The sequence below is a fragment of the Camarhynchus parvulus genome, chromosome 3, assembly GCF_901933205.1.
Source record: "Camarhynchus parvulus chromosome 3, STF_HiC, whole genome shotgun sequence".
Classification (NCBI taxonomy): Eukaryota; Metazoa; Chordata; class Aves; order Passeriformes; family Thraupidae; genus Camarhynchus; species Camarhynchus parvulus.
In genome coordinates, this window is record NC_044573.1 from 64570819 (window position 1) to 64590058 (window position 19240).

Here is a 19240-nt window from a genome sequence, read left to right on the forward strand (position 1 = left end):
CATGCAGTTTTTAATAGAGCTGAGTAAATTCAGAGTAGAAAAAGTACATATATGTATATATATATATATATGTCTAAAATTTACATTTCTTGGAAAAATTAAGAAATCATAGTAATTTCCTATTCTTTTTCACTACAGTACTATTTTGATCTAATGACATACATTTCTGAGATAAAAGATTTCTTAACTGACAAAAATATGTTGCTGTATAGTGAATGTCCTATTAAGAGTCCAATTGAGAGATTCCAATGAAGTCATTGGACTATCAGACAATCCTCCAGTGCAGAAACAAGAAAGAACATTTTAAATTATAACTACTAAAGTAGAGAATGTGCAATAATCGCGATTCTAATGGATCAGTATAATGATAAATGTTGTTTGATTATTGTTATTTCCTATACCAATAGCTGCCAACTGATAAGATACTGTGGGCAATATGAAGTCTCATAATTATCAGTGGCAATATCATTGTTTCCTGCTGTTGAGATGCTCCCTGGCTGTTTCCTGCTCTCTGAGATGCTCTCAGAAATCCAGAGGCTCAGCAGTTGTGGAATTCCTCCCGCCCATGCCTGACAGCTCCCACCACATGACAATCCAGCATATGTTACCTAGACAGCTCCCTTGTGTGTTGATAGCTAGGTATAAATGAAGACATCACTCAGCTGATTACAACGTGGATCTAATTAACTTCAAGGCTAGATGTACTTGTTTTGGACTCTGGATTTCCACGTGTTCAGCAAAATGTACTGCATGTACAGCAAAAGTGAGAGGCAGCATCTGCTAGCACTGCTCCTCCAGAGCCCCAAGGACTAGAAGAGATGTAAAGCACAGATTTATGGATCACTATATGCAGCAGCCAGGAACTGGAAGTTTTGAATCCCTACACTGCCTGATTCTTTCATTATCCAGAAGCTTGTTCTTAACCCCAAGCAACTGCACCATTCTCTTCACATAGAAAAACCCAGCTACTGTGATGGGCCAGAAAATGAGCATCTGAGCTTCTGCTTTAATTCAGACAAGGAGGCAGCTGAACTGCTGGACCCTGAAAATTCAACATCTCATACAGCTGCTAACACAAACAAAAGGTTCCTAATTAGTGAATCTAGTGAGTAGTCCTGAAAATCTTAGAGAGTATCTATGCCATCTTCATGTGAGTGTATACCTTCAGAGATCTGGCCTTGGGGAATTTTGTAGAACCTCCATTTTCTTTGCACTCATTGCTACTAGATTGTACCTGCCTGACATAAAGCTGAGGAGTAAGAATTATTATATTCTTTTAAATGAAAATAACTGTCTTTTAGTCAATAAAATGAACAATTTGTTCAAGGTAATTCTGTATTATGAAAGAAAAGTACACTGTGTACCAGCAACACCTCCACAGCTCTGGATATATATCAGACAAATAAATAGAATATTCTAATCTATTTCACCCTAAGTAGTGCTGTGGAGTGAACCCTCCCTTTTTAAGCATTATTGGCAGTATTACCCTCAGTTTGTACACTTGTCTTATTGCCTGGAAAAGGTCTCTTTGGATATGACCTAAATCTGCCACCAGTCGAATTTTCTATGTGTGATTATAAACTCATTTATTCCTTTCCTTTCTCAGAGTCCCACTTATCCAGGTATACTGCCACAGACAATGAAAGCCGTCATTCAAGCCATATGTGAACAGAGACATTTGTTTTACGAACTATTAATCTTTGGCAAACCAACAGGCAGCTATCGTAACGTATTGATCCTGCTAGCTGTCCCTTAAATAAATATAATTAGAGCTTCCTGGGTTAGGTTTAAACTGATATTAGCCAGTCAAAGGACCTGTAAATATTAATCTACACTGACCCCTCCCTCCTGCCCCACAGGTGCCAGCTTCACACCATACCCTAGACGTTTCATAATGGAAAGCTGTCCTAGGGAAAGAACTCACAGGGTGACACACAAGCAAACAAAATTAGACAAGTGTTCTGGAAATGGGATTTTGCTCCCTCAAATAAACTTGAACAAATGTTCTGCTGTTAAAAGTTGACAGCTCTACACTGACTGTGGTGGGGTCAAACTGGAAGACTCTAGCAAAATACAGAGATCAACCTTTTAAACACGGAGATAACCAGCAATTCTAGTTCTGGTAGAAACAAAAATTAGAGTCCTACATATACCTTCCTAAGGGAAGATTATAGCTAGACCTTCACTGATTAAGTCTCAGAAGTTATTTTACCTGGTTAAGCCCTTTCCAGAATACACAGAGTGGTAATATGCACTGCTTTCTTTAATGCCAATTCCATAATAGTGATACCTGAAAAAAAAAAAATGGAGAAGCATTTATGAGTGACATGTCAAGTAAACCAAGCTGCCAAATTGAAAGTAAAGGAAGCTGTCAGACTGATCTTAAATGCTTTTCTAAACAGGGTCTAACAATTCCTTTTACAGACATGGAACAAAATCTAGTCTCATAGAAAAGAATACTGTCATTATTTGATCCAAATTCAATGGTTAAAATTAATATACTTTCTCTCTTACTAGAAGAATGTAGCTAGAACAGAAAACCCAGAAACATGTTACATTTCTTTTCCTTAACCTGCCTTCTGTTGCACTTTACTTCATTTGTTTGAAAGGGTGCTGGGTTTGATCTATCAGGTTCATTTTATCTCGCTTGCCACTGGTACATTTACAGTCCCTCAGAGCCTTTCTCAGCTGAAAATAACTTGCCAGTGCACCTTATAACTTAGTGTTCAGTCACCTATGACTAATAATGATAATATGTCATTCATTCATTCTTCTGTCAGGTCGTAGGCTGACTAACTCTAAATTATTAAGCCATTTAGGCCCTTCTCATCCACATTTGTCTCCCTTGTTGCTCTCCTGGAGACTACTGCTCCCAAAGAGAGACTGAAAAAGGAAACATGCCTATTGCTCAGGCTTTGCAGTGCTTACACCCAACGCCTTAACTAAAGACACCAAAGACACAAAAAAGGTTGGGTTGATGCTAAGAAAACTGGCTCTGCAGTTGCTGCCTACTGCTTTCCACTGATTTTGCTACAAAGTGACCTCTGAGAGAAGTGCAGGAGAGCAAGCAGGGGGCAGCTCTTTCCTTACCGGTCATAGCAAAGTTTGCTTGAGTTCATCTATCAAAGTTGATAGGCCCTGTCTTATAAATTCCACTCAACAGATTTAAAAACTGATTGCGTCAAACCAAATTTAAGAATGTTAAGAATGTCTAAGAATGTTATGGATAGAATAGAAAGGTTAATTTGCTTTTTACTAAAATTATCTTGAAAGTACCATGGCAGCTGGTTTAACTGAGCTGCTTCAAAGTACCACTTTGCAACACATTGCAAAGTGGTACTAATTTCACTAAAATTTCACTAATTTCACTAATTTCACTCAAACTTCCCACAAGCTTGAAGAAATACCTTCTTAAGAAACAAAGCCCCAGCGAACAGTTCACAGAACACATCAACAAAACTGTTAATCTCATCTCATCTCTGCTCTTCCTGGTGATGACCATTAAAAAAAAATCACAATATTTTGTTTGTTCTTGTATGGAACTGTCACAGGTAAGAACAAAACCCTCATGTGCTTTATATTTTCAAAGCTGGTTAAAGGCATTAGATACAAATTATGCCTAAGAAAATGTTCATTAGGATGATATATTAGCCTAGCCTAGGCAGCTCTGACAATCTCAGCTGAAATAATTTTTCTGTTTCTGGACAGTCTGTTGCGTGCATTCAGGATTTTACAGCCAAGAAACATGACAGAACATGGCACCATTGCTTTTACTGCTTTCCTGAAAGTGGTGAGTCTACATAACACTGCTAGATCACTGTGGCATCTGTCAACCCCTAGGAAAGCTAAAAGTGTCTCCCCTGTTTCCTTACTGTGACACAAGAGGTATTGAAAATATACAGGTATGGATTCTTTGAAATGACAGCATTTACTTACTCTTTATATGGCAAAGTGTGCCCATTGAACAGGACGAAAAACAGAATAGAGTTGTGACTGCTTCTTTAACAATGTTATCTGTCCATTTGTCATTGGCCATTTGAGCAAGCAGGTGCCCACGTCTCATTCCAACAGTTTAAATCTCCCAGCTTCAACCACATGCCATTTTAAAAATTCTAAAATAAAGACTTTTACACTGTCACTATAAATTTGCCATTGCCTCCAGTTGAGGCTGGAGTGGACCAGAGGCAAGGAAAAGCATTGCTTCTTTACAAGGTTATGATTCAATATCTAGATTATTCCACATATAATTCAATATTAATATATTTGGGCAAGGAACAGGAACTGTTGTGTGATTCAGATTCTCAAGTATCCAGTGGTAGGTAATATAATTGTTCCTGCTGGAACGTCCCAGGATATCAGAATTTTTCACTGGGACATCTTGTTAAGTAGAGAATAGATATTTTCAGTGCATATTCTGTGTGTATTAAAGGCACAGCAGGTATCATTCTGTTTTTCTTCAATAATGTGCAGTTGAATTTTTACTGCTAAAAACAGAGCTTTTCATTCACAACAGAGAAACCATTAAAATAATATAATTTTAATTTTCAAGCTCTGTCTGGCATCCTCCATAGAGTAATAGGGTATAAAGATTATTATTCTTTTACAAGCCATTAGTTGAATAGCTTATTTTGCGCTCCCTGCTGAGAGTGGTATACCCATACCAGACACACTGACAACATCTTTAACCTACATCTTCAAATGCCTTCCATCTCTTTATGTACATACTTTTATGTGTATGGTCAATATATTTTTATTTTACTATTTATTATTTCTATTGTGTAATTACTACACAATATGTTACTACAGTTACAAGGAATTTACTCTCAATTTTTGAAACAAACATTTTAAAAAACAACCTGAACTACTTTTCTCTTTTAATTTCAGTGGTTTGTTGTAACATATGTTCCTACACAACTTGTAGCTCTGATTTGAGCATACACTGACACAAATGATAGCTGATAAGGAAATGATAGGCCTAAGCTGTTCAGGGACTTGCAATAACTTCTTATCACAGGGCCAGCTGCCATATCAGTTTTATTAACCCACTAAATCACTCCTAATAAATAAGATAATAGTTTTCAGACATGATGGATAAAAGCTAAGATTCATCATTGATCAAAGTCTACAAAGAAATTAAATTGTAACTTGAGCTCAAACAGTCTTCCTGTGTGTTTGGACTCAGCAGTGTCTACATTTTCCCAAATAGCTGCTTCAGGTGATTTGTGTACTGTGAAAGCTACAGCTGAGTTCTAGCATTGACCATGGTATGTTCAAAATTACCAATACAAAAAGGTGGATTTAGAACTGGGAACTGTTGCTTATGAAACTAATCTAAGAGAGCAGCTAGCAGTATTTATAGTGCTGCATCTTCTTTCACTCTACATAGCTGAAAACAGAAAATTTCCCTCACTTTCAGCTATGTAGAATGATTAGCGTGGGCATGAGAGACTAACACATTTTGTTAACAAAGTTGCGTCCAATGTGTTGGACCTTCTTGGCCAAATGTTTAAATGAATTTAAGTACTGACACTTTTGCACAAATGGGTTGTTGGATGTAAACACAGAGAAAGAGAGATTCTGACTTGAATTCTAGGGATCATCAGACTCAGTTTTAAGTTTATCCTTTGCCCTGAACTAGAGATGACAAATGCTGTTTGGGAACAGAGGAAGAACTAACATTTGTGTATCTCATGTCTTACAACAGCAACTGTATTCCATATCTTAGTGCAGGAGCTTTTCCTCAAATCCAATTCATGCTCACGAGGATGTCAGAAAGAGCTTGTTTCAAAGTGGGAGAAAAACAATTTCCACCACCTTGAAGACGATGGGAAAAGGAAATTATTTTCTTTGTTTTCTTCTGATCACAGACATGCCCTACCAATAGATTACTGTGTATGCTTGCAGCGTCCAGGAAGGCACTTTTTTTCCCAGGGCATTAACTTTTCTCTAAGAACAATTATTCCATTGGAGAAGAATTGTCTTCCTTTTTATGCTTTTGCAGCATCCTGGACAATGATCAGAGCTCCAGGGCAATATTGCTATATAAAACATCACTGCTAGGAATAGTGAGTGCTAATACTGCTCCTGCTAGCATTATATGGTAATAAAGATAGCAATGACAGAAATAATATCATGTCACTACACTACTATGCTTTAAAAAATATGACTTAATTGCTAGCAACAACCCTCCTGCTAGCCCCAGTGACTCAGAAATAGCTTGTAACATTTAGAGTCCATGTTAACATAAAAGAGAAGAACTAGTAATTTATTGAAACTGATGAACAGTCCCTTAACTTTATTATTAATTTAATGGAAATACTTCTGTAAATAATATTTGTGTGACTAATTGCTACCTGGTGAAATCAGAAATTCATTTATTCCTCAGTGAGTCTGTAGTTCTGAGGGGGACATGGCCCACAGCACCACAGATAGAAAAATTGATTATCAGAGATCATTTAACTGAAAAAGGGTAGATTTGGATTAGATATTAGGAAAGAATTCTTTCCAGTGGGGGTGTTGAGGTGCTGGCACAGGTTGCTCAGGGCAACTGTGGATCTCTCATCCCTGAAGTGTTCAAGGCTGGATTGGATGGGGCTTTGAGCAACCTGGCCTAGTTGAAAGTGTCCCTGCCCATGGCACAGGGGTTACACTATATGATCTTTAAGGCCCCTTCCAACCCCAACCATTCTATCATTCTATGCCTCTATAATTCTAAGATTCATACTGACACTTCTATATGACTGCTTGCTGCCATATTTGGTCTCTGAACTGGAAGTATTGTCATTTGTGCCTTTTGTGAGGTCCTTTTTAGCACAGGAAGATCAAGGTAAGTGCATCTTAGCAGAAACGAGAATTGAATAGGAAAAGCCTCTGAGGAAAACGGATGAAAAAATACAGAAAAGCAAGTGCCAGATGTTCAAACAAAACCTGATGATGCCTCAGTTCTTTGAGGAAATTGTTCAAGAACAGTTAATCCATATGAAAATATGGCACATAATACCAATAAGGTCAACAGGGATATGGAATCTGCCAAAGAAATGTTGGGCATGCGTTATTTCTATATTAATATTGTTTCCTGTCTTTGAGAACAGGGGACTACAGTGACACATGTTCCAATACAAGAAATTTTGTAGCTATACACACATTTGAAACATACTCATTTACTTAATAAAGGTTGACTTACTGTGCTTAAATCATGCAGACACAGGACATGTTTGTAAGTTTGGATCCTCATTGGATCCTGTCTGTCAATCTGTCAGTTATGTCAGAACAAGTATATAATGAGCATGTGGGAGACTTCTCCCTTGCATAATCTCATTCATTGTAACTAAGTAGTTCACCAAATAAGTGGGGTTATGTACCTGACTCAGAATTCACCACGACATTGATGAATTAGAACACTGTCAAATATTCCTGCACAGATTGTGAATGCCAGACCTCTTAAAATCTTAAACAGAATACCAGCAGCAAAGCTATGTCTACATCATCTTATGCCAGTAATCACAGCTTAAGTTCACCACAGCAGACAATACACAAAATCCCTCTTTTCCGTAATAAATAACCTTTCTAATGCTCTCCTCAAAACATCTCTACTCAGCTTCTATAGGTCACCTACAAAAAGAGAAATGAACTGCAGTTTCCAGTCTTCCTCTATACATTGCAGGCTGTGTACTGTCTTCAAAAAGAGGTGAATGGATTAGAAATTTGTAAGACTGTGAGAGACACTATGCAAGAACTATCCTCTGTTAAAACCAACAATAAAAAAATCAAAAAAGAAATAATGTTCTACGAAGACTTTATTTCCTTTGGATTTTATTTTTTATTAGTGGTTATTTAAAATAAATGCTTGAGACATGCTCAAGAAATAGAATGTCTTTGCAAAAATTTGGAATTTAAATTCTTCCCCACGTTCATTTTTTCTACAACAAAACCTAAAATTCACAAATGACATTTCATTCATTCTTCAGCAAAACTAAGGTGGAATAACTAGCTATTTCTTGTATTTCTAAGGCAGGAAGAAAACCAGGTATAACAACATTTTAAAACCCCCCAAAACTATGAAAATAAAAAATTTATCTTTCAGACATTTCTAGAATATTGCAAAGCACTTGGGAAAACAAGTCTTGTAGATTTTTTTCTTTTCAGTCTCCTTTTGTTATGAGTTTTGGTTATAAACTACTGAAAGACAAGAGTAACTTTGTCTTTCAAGGCTAAGTAGCTCAAAATAAAGAGTTTTCCCAAACAAACAGAATGTTTTGAGTTTCTCCTATTTCTATCATTATTCTGGTTTTCTATCTTATTTATTCATTAGAAAAATGGATGTGAGGGAATATGTTATTACCACTCTTCACAACAGTTTTACACTAAGTTATTCATGGCCAAAAGCATAATTCCAGAACCAGAACTAATAAAAATTTTAGCACCAGGTGATATAGAGTTGTCTATGATCTATTCCTACAACCTAATATTGTACAGATCAAATATAAAAATTAATAGGATACATTATTTATGAAACTACCACACTATAGATGGTGTACTTTCAGAGTTTTATAAAATACCCACAACAAAGAGCAGAAGTATACCTTAACTTCAATTTAAAACAATGCTTTTTCTGGTGGTGTATTTAGGTGAACCCATATTGTTACATGAGAGAGAACACAATGAAAGTTGTTAGGCTTGCAAAAGAGAAATAAAATCACTATTTATAGAAAGATGAGAAGCTATAAAAAAACATGTATTATAAACAATTTCTATATCTAATATTTTTACATATATTTGCAACATATGCATGGGTCTATAAATGCAATGACAAGACTTAGAAGCTTAATAGGTTTAATTTTAAAAATTATGCAGCAGTGTTTTCAAATTTAAATGCTTGAGTTTGAGCATCAGTTTCAACATGTACATGAAAGTTATCACTTGCAGTGTACCCTCTGAATAAACTCCCCTGCCAATTGGTACATATTAAGGAGACATGGAAACACAGATGATTCCTAAAATGTGTTCTATAAGCAGATACACAGGTAATTGCGCCTTACTTTGAATGGCCCCTTGTTCCGAGCCGCCTTGTGGTCAGGAGAGGGAATTTCTGGCGAATGGTCTAAAGAGAAAATAACTGCATTAATTTCTAACACTGGCAAACTTTCTTAGCAATCTGTTTATAGAAAAATCGTAGTGCAAATATACTGTCTAAGGTAGATAATGAATTAGCATTTTTGACACTTACAGCACAACAAAAACGATTATGCCATGTTTCACACTGTAGGCTTTCTTCCATCCTTGTCCACCTTGTTGTCTATCTCCAGTCTTCCAACCTGTTTTCACTTTTACATTTTAACATCTAGTTGTCTTCACCATAATCCTATTATGTTCAAGTTCCTTAAGTACAACTGTATTTTTTGCTTCAGAGATTCAAACAAAATCAGGGGAAACTCTGCCCTCTAGCTATTCTGTTTTCAAAGACAAACAACTAGAATGAAATTTATTTTTTTTATTTGAAATTGTGATCTGAAAAATTAATTCAGTAATAGAGGTAGATCTAATAGATATATCTAATAGACACATCACTGTCAAAATAATGTTTAAATGGGACCTATTGTCTTATTTATACTGAAACTGTATATGAAAAATAGATATCCACTTTTTTTGTATATCCAGTTCAAGAGGAATAAAATAGGAAATTACCATTTTATGAACCAGAAAATCCATTAAATCCATTATTTAATTAAATTAATGCATTTTGCTATGTATAAACCATTACTAGATCAGTAGTGCTTAAAAAAATATGATCCTTGAAGCATTTTTGGTTTCCTGTTTCACTAAATACTCAGGATTTAATTTGGAGAGTTCACATCTCTCTTACATTAAATTACTTCAGGATTAATTGTAGAGAAGGATAGAAAAGAGAATGAATCAACAATTTTTCATTTGGAAGCTCTTTGTGTTATTAACTTCTTTTCTACCCCTTCTAGTAGTATTGCCTGTGTCACATCACACCTTACACTGCCTTTAGTATAATTATTAAGTGTCCTCCATGTCAGATCTGGTTTTGTGGAAAGAACCTATTGATGTCATGAATAAAAAGGGAAAGAAAAGAAGCACTCAGAGAGAATGCCTTTTTCTTTTTTTTATTGTAAAAAACAACAATAAATCAAAGGGAATCTCAGCTTCAATCTCCTAAAGGTGATGTTAAGAAATGCCTTCACAGGAGACAGTGTAGTTATAGTTAGTCTGATTCCATGTACATTAGCAGTAGAAAACATGTGAATTTCAGAAGAATTCTTACACAGGTGTACTAAACTCTGACTCCCAAACAACTGATCTAACAAATTATTAAGGCATTTACTTATTACCTTCCCAAAAGTTGCAGCACAGGCAGGTTCCAGCTTCTCTTTTCTGCAGAAGTCTAAATAATGTGCATAAAGGATGCATCTTGGTAAACAAACTCCTTCACATACAATGTAGTTTTCTTCCAGCCTGTGTAGAGAAAGAAACTACCAGAGTAAGAAGCAACATGCCATTTCTCCTGATTGCATTTCCCAGTTTTTGCTATTTTTTTTTCCAGTTCTTCTTTTTTTAATTTTACGGAACAGCTCCATCAGAGCACACAGATGAGTTTCTCCTGAACATGACAGGCACTACAGACAGACTCAACACTTGGTGCTTAGTGCAGAATATGGAAAACCTGGAGCCAGATGCCTGTTGTTAATGAGTCCTTTTCAATGTCTGGACTTTTTTGCTTTATTTAAATTACTAAATTATCATCACCTAAGAGCCAGCCTTAGTTTGAAAATAAGAGTCCTAACTAGACATGAAAGACCTGGGTTTAAGTCAGTCCTTTGAAAGGATTTAAGACCAGGAACCTGCACTTGCAGCTTCTGTCCCACTGTATCCTCAACACCCGAGCTAATGTCTCTTTTCTTCATTGTTTTGCTTTTTAATTTCCGCTCTGGACCTTGGAATTCTTCAAACCACAGTGGGAAAAGCAAAGAACAGTGTTTTTTGAAGAAGGTGAATTTCTATGCAGCTTCCCAATTAGTTTGCAGAATACAAGTGCTGAGTGATGTTCATCACAGTAAAATTTTTAAAACTGAAGCAAAAACCTGACTGTTTTCACTTGAAGATAACCCTTGGTAGCAGCTCGGTATTTCTCTGTCCTTTTGGTTTTTTTCTTTATCATTTTACATTGTTCACTACTCCTGCGATGATGTGCAATAAATTTGTTTCTCAAATTACACAAATTTGTAAGAAAATACTGTGTAGTAAGCACTGCATATTGAATAATTTTGCAGTGACTCACCAGACTTTAAATCCTTAACTATTTACACTCAGAAGTAAACTAGAATAACAAACTGAATAATTTGGATTAGTCTAATTTTTCAGATAGGAGGAAAAAATATCTCTATTGACAATCTGCATTTTGTTATTAAGTTCCCATTTAATTCAACAGAACTCCTCCCTAATTTCAAATGTATTTTAATATAAACATTTATCAATTAATGTCTGCAGAATTTGACCTCTTATTTGGTTAACTTTTTTTCCCTGATAAAATAAACCAAAGTTAGGGCCTCAATGGGAGGGAGAACATAATGCAAAAGAAATGCATCATAAGACAGCGAAAATCTAACTGCCACAACTTTAAAGGATAATTAAAGCAGCCGTTCACAAATGCAATTCTTAAATAATGTTTCCTTTCTACATTTTGATGATACATTTCATTGATAGCCACACAGCGTGAGAATCTGACTAAGACTTCTATTAGGTGACAAACCTTTGATAATTTCAAAACTCAGAAATTTGGGTATGGGTGTCCTTATTTGTAGATGAGGCTCGTCCAAAAGAAACCCGCAAGACAAAACCAGAAAACAAAAACCAACAAACGGAACACCCCAAAAAAGACAAATTCTTTCTAAAAGAAATGTCGCCCTCCTCGCCGGCTCAGCTGTCAGAAAAGGGTCCCTCTGAGTGTGACGGCCACGCCGGCTCGGTCCTGGAGCCCCCAGGGCGGGCAGGGGGGTCTCTCTGGAGCCCTACCATTGCAGGGTGAGCTGTGTCTGCTTCTTCTTGTCCTTCATGATCTGCGTGATGCTCCTCTTCGAACACGGGCTTTGGTCGGCAGCTGTCAGCGCGCCGTCGCGAGCATCCGCATCCTCTTCTTCCGAGGAGAGGGTTTCGCTGCCGAGGCGTGTTTCTGAGCGCCGCGGGGACAAGAAGAGAGGCCCAAGGGCATCGTTACGGTCCCGCCACAAGCCGCCCCGTCCCGCCCGCCGCCCTGCCCGCCGCGTCCCCGCCGGAGCCCGAGCAGCGCTGCCGCTGCCCGCCGCGGCCGGGCCGAGCAGGGCACGGTGCCGGCTGCCTGCCTTTACCTGCCTTGATGCCGGCGGGCAGAGGCGGCTCGGGCAGCGCCTCCCGGGCGCAGGGCAGCAAGCTTGGCCCCAGCAGCCCCGCGTAGCGCTCCTCCTGCGCCTCGGCGGGCGCCGCCTGCGCGGCCGGGAGGTGCAGGAAGGCGTCCCCCCTGCTCGGGTCCCTTGGCCATGCTCCTCAGCGGCGCCGGCTGTGCCCCCGGCGCGGCGCGGGCGGCGCCCATGGGCGGCGGGAGGGGACGGGAGCGGCCGGACGGGGCGGGCGCGGCGGCGGCCGGGAGCTGAGGCGTGGGCCGGGGCTCTGCACCGCGGCCGGAGACGGTGCCGGCCAAGCGCCGCCGTGAAGGGGAGGAGAGGCGATGCGGGGGCGGCAGCGGGGGACAGGTGTGCCCTAGGGCGCCGTCCAGGGAGGCGACAGGGCTCCCGAGCGGGCAGGGACGGCCCGCCCGCCCCGGGGCTCCGCCTCGCACCAGGCCCGCAGGCGGCGGCGGCGGGGAGGTGTCTCTGTCCTTGCCTCCGCTTCCCCTCCCGCCGCCGCTGTCGGTCAGGCCAGAAAGGGACAGGGCACGGCAGAAGGCCGAGGAGGCTCGGGGGAGCGGGCCAGGAGCGGATCTGCCGGGATTTAATGATTAACTCCCGGCGGCGGTGGCTCCGGCTGGTGTCGGGAGCAGCTCCTGGTCCGCCGAGGCTGGGGGCGGCCGCAGTGTCCCCTCGTCCCACCAGGGCAGAAGGCGGCCGCGGAGGCTCTCTCCTTGTTCTCCCCGCCCGCGGAGGGCGACGGGCGCTCTGCGCTTCGCAGCTGCCTCTGACAGCCGCAGGGCCAGTGGTGGGACCCTTGTGGGCACTATCGGTCACTGTCCGTATTTCCTTAATTCCCAGCGTAATTTTGTGGGTGATGGAGCAAAACATCTTCATTTCGTACATTCATCTGGCAGACGTGGCTTTGCTTTTCTCCATTTCAGCATGCTGACTGAGAGATGGCAGGAGACAATCACAGAAAGTGGTCCTTGCTTTTTCCAGAGAACAAAATTGTCAGTAGGATGGAAACCTAGTATGATCACTGCAACAACTACTGTTTTAATAAATTCTCATTAAAACAAAATGTTAGGTGTTGTGCTGTTCCAGATAAGGACTGGGAAATTGTAGTGTGACTTGTGGTAGCGAGCAGCCCTGAAATATTATATTGTATGAATTGTGAAGCATTCTTTGAGCCAACAAGTAGTGCTGGGCTGTCACAAACACAAAGCTCATAAATAGCTGCTTTCCTTCTGCTCTCTTCCAGTCTTTTGTTGCACCTCAAGTCATTGACACCACCAGCACTACAAAGCAGCAGAATATGACCACTTCCACTCCTGCAGAGATGCATTGTCGGACCAGCTATCATCTGTCAAATCCATATTTAACAAATATGGTGTGCCCATATCTGCTGAAAGGCCAAAAACCTCATCATAAGAATAAATGATGGACTTCAGACCCAAGGCAGACCTGTGAGGGGGTCCCAGAATCAAAAATGGCATTTAGCCCAAACTTTCTGGTGTTCTGCTTACACCTCTTCCCTCCACTGTGTGAAATAAATTTCTTTCATTACCAGTTGCTCCAGTCAACATTTCTTCCCTGTTTCCCCGTTCCCTTCTTACTTCATTAAGTATGCTATGTATGGCTTTGACCACATGTGCCTGTGACAATTCTTACTGTAACTCACTGGGACAGTTCAGCATCTGGTTCCAATGGCTTTGTTTGAGGTTGTAGTAAAATCTCCTTTGACCCTCTGACTTTTGGCTGGCCTGAGCACTGGCACAAGCGATCACAATTTGGTTCACCATGACCAGTGTTTCCATGGTATGATAAAATATCTCAGCTGCATATTGTTATGTTGAATCTTTTGTGATCAAAATCCAATGTGACATTGAACATGGATATTTTGGAATTATGGAGCTAAATGTAGCTATTTGTTCTTAAATGGCAGGATTCTTATGGTGGCAGGATATCCTCAGTGACACTAATGAATTCTATCCATCATCATCAACACAGGGATTAACTGAGTGAGGGCTCCAGCCTAGGGATCAGCTAGTTTCCACCCTGCAGCAAGCATTTGTAATCCTGCTGAAGCAAAGGACAGACCCCAAAAGCTATGGCAGGTGTACAATCCTTCCCCATATTTAAGCTCCCTCTTGCTGGAGTCAAGAGTCCACCTGAATGTATGATTTCAGCCTTTGGGAGACAGAAAGGATGGGGCAGGTGTAAAACTGGGCTAGCTGAAACCACAAGTACCAAGGATGTTACAGCATTGCTTGTGCCTAGAAATTTTTAATATTGTTGTGGAGTACACAACAGTGTATTGTTGTGGACCATGTCGGTTGAGAGTCATGGTCCTAACCATGTTGTTTATTAATGAATAAAATCTGATTATTAAGTAGAACTGTTAAAACATATATCCATGCGTATTTGGTTTCTTAGAATTTTCCTGTTCAAAAATTGTACACACACAGAGACATATATATATATATATATATATATATATATGCTCAAAGATGAATGCCAAGGTGGGTGCATGCATCATCCCTGGAAACATTCAAAGTAAGGCTGGACGGGATGGGGCTCTGAGCAGCCTGATGTAGTTGGAGATGTCCCTGCACATTTCAAAGGCCCCTTCCAAGCCAAACTAATCTATAATTCTATAATTTGTACTTGAAGCATGCAGCACCTCTTGCCTAACTTTGTCTCAGAGTTAATTTTCTTAGTCTAATCTGTTCACCTCAGTCTCCATTTAGAGTCAGTGGAGAAGAAAAGGTGTCTCCTAGAGCTAATTCATACCAGGCACATTACCCAGTGAACAGATCATCTTCTCATAAATCTGTTTCCCTTCTAGGTCTGTACTAAGAGCCTAGGAAGCCTTGCTTAGTTTTAGGTAAATTTTGTAATGATGTAATCCCACCAAAATTCAACAGTCTGTTGTATAGCCTAGAGTAAATTAACAGATACATGTGCTCTGTAGGACAACGGAATTCTTTGTTTCTATAAGTCACATGTAAATATCTTTTCTATCAGCACTCAGGTATTGCACCATTTCATCTTGTTGCAGTGTTTTCTTTTCCTTGTTGCCAACACAGCACATGAAAACAAAACATTTTTCAACTTTATTCATATCAATGTGACTTGCCATTAACAAAAATCTGCCTGAGGGGTTCTCTGTTTTGAACTGCAAAATGTTTGGAAGATAAATGCAGCAATAGAAATACAATTTGTTATTGATCTGTTCCTGTGTAATCCTGCGTGATGTTTACTTAAGTGTTGGAAACTGTTTCACCTCATATCCTCCCCAGACAAATGAACTACACAAAAGCCCTGATACAGTGTTGATGCCAGGACTCTTTGTTAGACTCTAACACCTCTTTCTTTCCAAATATGTTGATAGTACTATAAAAGTAAAGTATGGCACTTACCAGTATTCCACAAGGTTATAATAAATTAATTTGTCATAATTGTCAGTGTTTGTCATTCTCTCTGCTTTGACATAGCACGAATCTATTTAGCTCTTCCTGAAATTCCATTTCTGGTTTTCTGTGACTCCTTGCAAGAAACAGTTTTAATCACCACCAATTCAAACAAGATAGCTTTCCCATTTATTTTGGTCCTTTCCACATCTCAGTGTTTACTTTTTGGAGTTATTTTCATCTTGAAAATTTAAAAAAATATTTAAAAATCGATGCATTAAGCTAAGAGCTCCTGCATTTGATGCTGTCACTGGCAACACTGTTTGAAAGCATATATCCAAGAATAGATTCTTATCACAAAAATTTCTTTAGATAAGAATCTATATTAATTAAAGGGTCAAATTTGAAACAAATTGAAACGTCCTCCAAAATCTTAGCTTTATTGTTTCCAATAATTATTGAATCCTTCTTTTTGATAAATTAACTGTAATGATGGCTTAAGAACATCACTCAGTGATATGGAAAATTTTTTTGTCTTTGCAGGTTTTTTCTGAGCCCTTCTCAAGGTTCTAATACGTCAGCAATAAGTGATTTCTCTAAAGAATTTGCTTCTTTCTGGTGTCTTGAGTCACCAGTTTTGTGCATGCAACCAGGTGAAACCTTAGAGAAAGCAAAGGGAAAGAAAGAAAGAAAGAAAGAGGGGGGCCCTCAAAGCACTTTTCCGTTGTGTCTTTCTTCTACCACAGAGGAGGATACTTGTATCACCCACTGCTGTTGCTTTGAGCTGTGGCTTTTCTGGTGCTTGTAGAGGAAGAAGGTGGAGAAAAATGTGGAAGTGAAGGGAGGGCACCAGACAAGGGAAATGGCATCCTTCAGTGTGGGGCTGGAGACTTCTGCTCTCAGTGGGGAAGGGGAGGAGGATCTTTCATTGCCCAGAGAGTCCAGCTCAGCAGCTATAGCAGGGCTGCACTGATGCCTTTTCACTTCAGCAAGCTCTGTGAACTGCCAGTCCTGATGCTGTAAAATCACACAAATATGGTTGAACTTTGTCTGTGCAGCCAACAGAGTGAAAAGTTAATATGGAACTGCAATAAGCACAAACTACCCAGGAGGAGAATAATTCAACTCCATCAGGAACATGCGTGTGTGTATCTAGACAAAAATTCCACAAGAAGATAAATTGATTACCCAAAGGATGCTATTGCCTCCATGCCTGACTATTCCCACCTTCTTTCTATAGGTTCTCATTCTGCCTTATTAGCCATTTCATAGCTTTTATTATATCACCCTGAACTTTCTGAGTTTCTGTAATTTTGAAAATCTTTTCCCACCTTGGTATGGAAAAGATGCACAAACCTTGCCCTGCCACTAACTTCACAAGCAGAGCCAGGTCTGTGAAAGCATCAGCTTGTCTGACAAGTTAATTCAGCTTAGAAGCTTACAGTTTCCTTTATAAGGAACAATTGCTGGCATCCAGTAGATGGTGATGTTTAATAAGGTATTTCCTGCTCTGTCTCCAGCTGATAAAGCCAGACCTGTCTCTCTGTCTCTTTATGTTTGGGTATTTTACTCACTGCCTCTTCCTATGATCTTTAAATGAAAACCCGTTCTGTTTTGTATAGAAGTGGGCCCTTCTATTTTTCTTCCCAAAGAACAAACTTCAAAATAAGTAAACCATATATTACACTAACTCCTTTCACAGTTCACATGTCTCTGTCCTCTACAAACCTATGCTCTGTAGGTAGTTGAGGTAAACTGTATAGTTCAGACCTTATGTGGGTACATGTAAGCAAAAAATCTCAATGCTTACCTCTCTCTTCATCTCTCTTCAGGTAATGTTAAACAGTTGTCTCAGGTTACTTATCTTGATTTTGAAATGCCATTTTTGCCAAGTATGTATTCTTTTTTCCTGTGCCAAATTGAGAGAAAATGTTTGTATTCATATAAGTACATGCTCCTACAAGCTTACAGACTGAACAGCCACTTCACCGTTCATGTATTTGCACTGTGCTTTGGTGGGCACATTCAGGAAAAAAATATTAAGGAGGCCAGCAGAGTTTTTCACTCAGCAGCTATTCAAACATCTTGTGTTCCTCTATGAATGATCCAAGAATAGAGCTGAGCTTAGAGAATATGTTCACCCTTAAAGAATTGATTTTGAGAGTTTCTGCAGATACTCCAAACAGGTCTATTAGCAGCACTTCTTGTATAACTAGCCTATCTGCAAACAACTTCTAAATAGGTGTTAACAGAAGCAAACCACTAAAGTCAAGGAACCATTCTCTCTATGCAAAGCTGAGTCCTGAAGGTTCTACCACCAGCTGGGTGCAGCTCACTAAACTGCTACATTCACAGACAGCTCCCCACTTCACCAAACAAGTTTTGTGTCCCCCTCTGTGTCTGTCTGTCCACCCTGTTCCTAGCCACACGCTCCTTCTGCTAGCATTCAGCACTTGTCAACACTTCTGTGTCAGTGTAATTTACTGAAGGAACAGGAAACAAGGGCAAGAGAAAACAATGAAGGGCTTTCTGATATTTCAAATTGTTAAATGAGCCCAGAAGTGTGATCAGAGCCAGAATGTGGTTGGGATGGTATCACTGGGACTGAGGGAAAGCGAAGGAGGATGGTCAGGATAGAGGATATATAAGGATGGAGGGGAGAAAGATTTCCTCACTTTTGCAGCAATAAAACCTGCTGAACTGACTGTGGAACCACTGACCAATTAATGGGTGATGTGAAAAATGTGCTTTTTAGATTAATGCAGCTACCTTTGAAAAAATAATCTCACATAGTTACTGTGCAACTTTACAATTCCGTTGTGTAGAACAAACCTCTTCCTTTTTCCTTTCTTTCTTTCTTTCCTTGCCTTGCCTTTCTGTGCCTTGCCTCGCCCTGCCTTTCTATTTTTAGGGAATATTAGCAATGTTTTTCCAGCTAGGCATAAGAGAAGCGTGCTGCACTAGGAATCTACTAAGTGCTCCGTATCTGAATCTAGTGTTCTATTACTCTGAATAATTCTGGTTTTCTCTCCAGAAGATTTTATTTTCTTGAGATCAATTGGCCACACTACAAAAAGGCACGGGGACAAACAGTGCCTTCACCTGGAAGTTGCTCAGGCCCTCAATTAATCTGGAAACAAAAGCGCTGCTTGCTCATTTGCATATTCCCATTTTTAGCACATGCTGTGTTTTGAAATGGAGGAATGAGGCTTGGAATGAGGAAGAGGTGAAGCTGTTTCCTGGATGGAGAGACACTTGTGCACTGCTAGCTTCTGACTTACTTCAGGCAAGTGTTTTCTAAGGTCAGGAACCACGTGTTTGCTGTTGCTGTCCCCTGTTTTTCACTGATGAAATGGTGTTTCCCAGTAATGAAGAAGTTATAGCCAATTATTTTAAAATTTGTGACAGAAGAAAAAATTCTTTTTCCCTTCATTATATATTTGG

At 39.7% G+C, this 19240-nt stretch overlaps 1 protein-coding gene across 1 annotated transcript in view; it reads right to left on the bottom strand.

The window, feature by feature from the left end:
• Positions 1-13277, bottom strand: part of RFX6 (regulatory factor X6) — a 33386-nt gene extending 20109 nt beyond the window's left edge. The window contains exons 1-6 of the mRNA XM_030944753.1: positions 12670-13277; positions 12366-12514; positions 12034-12190; positions 10353-10476; positions 9039-9100; positions 2213-2290 (exon numbers count right to left, since the gene is read on the bottom strand). Of these exons, the coding sequence (XP_030800613.1) occupies positions 2213-2290; positions 9039-9100; positions 10353-10476; positions 12034-12190; positions 12366-12514; positions 12670-13277 (1178 nt within the window). The remainder of the gene's footprint in view (positions 1-2212; positions 2291-9038; positions 9101-10352; positions 10477-12033; positions 12191-12365; positions 12515-12669) is intronic.
• Between the last annotated feature and the right edge of the window lie 5963 nt (positions 13278-19240).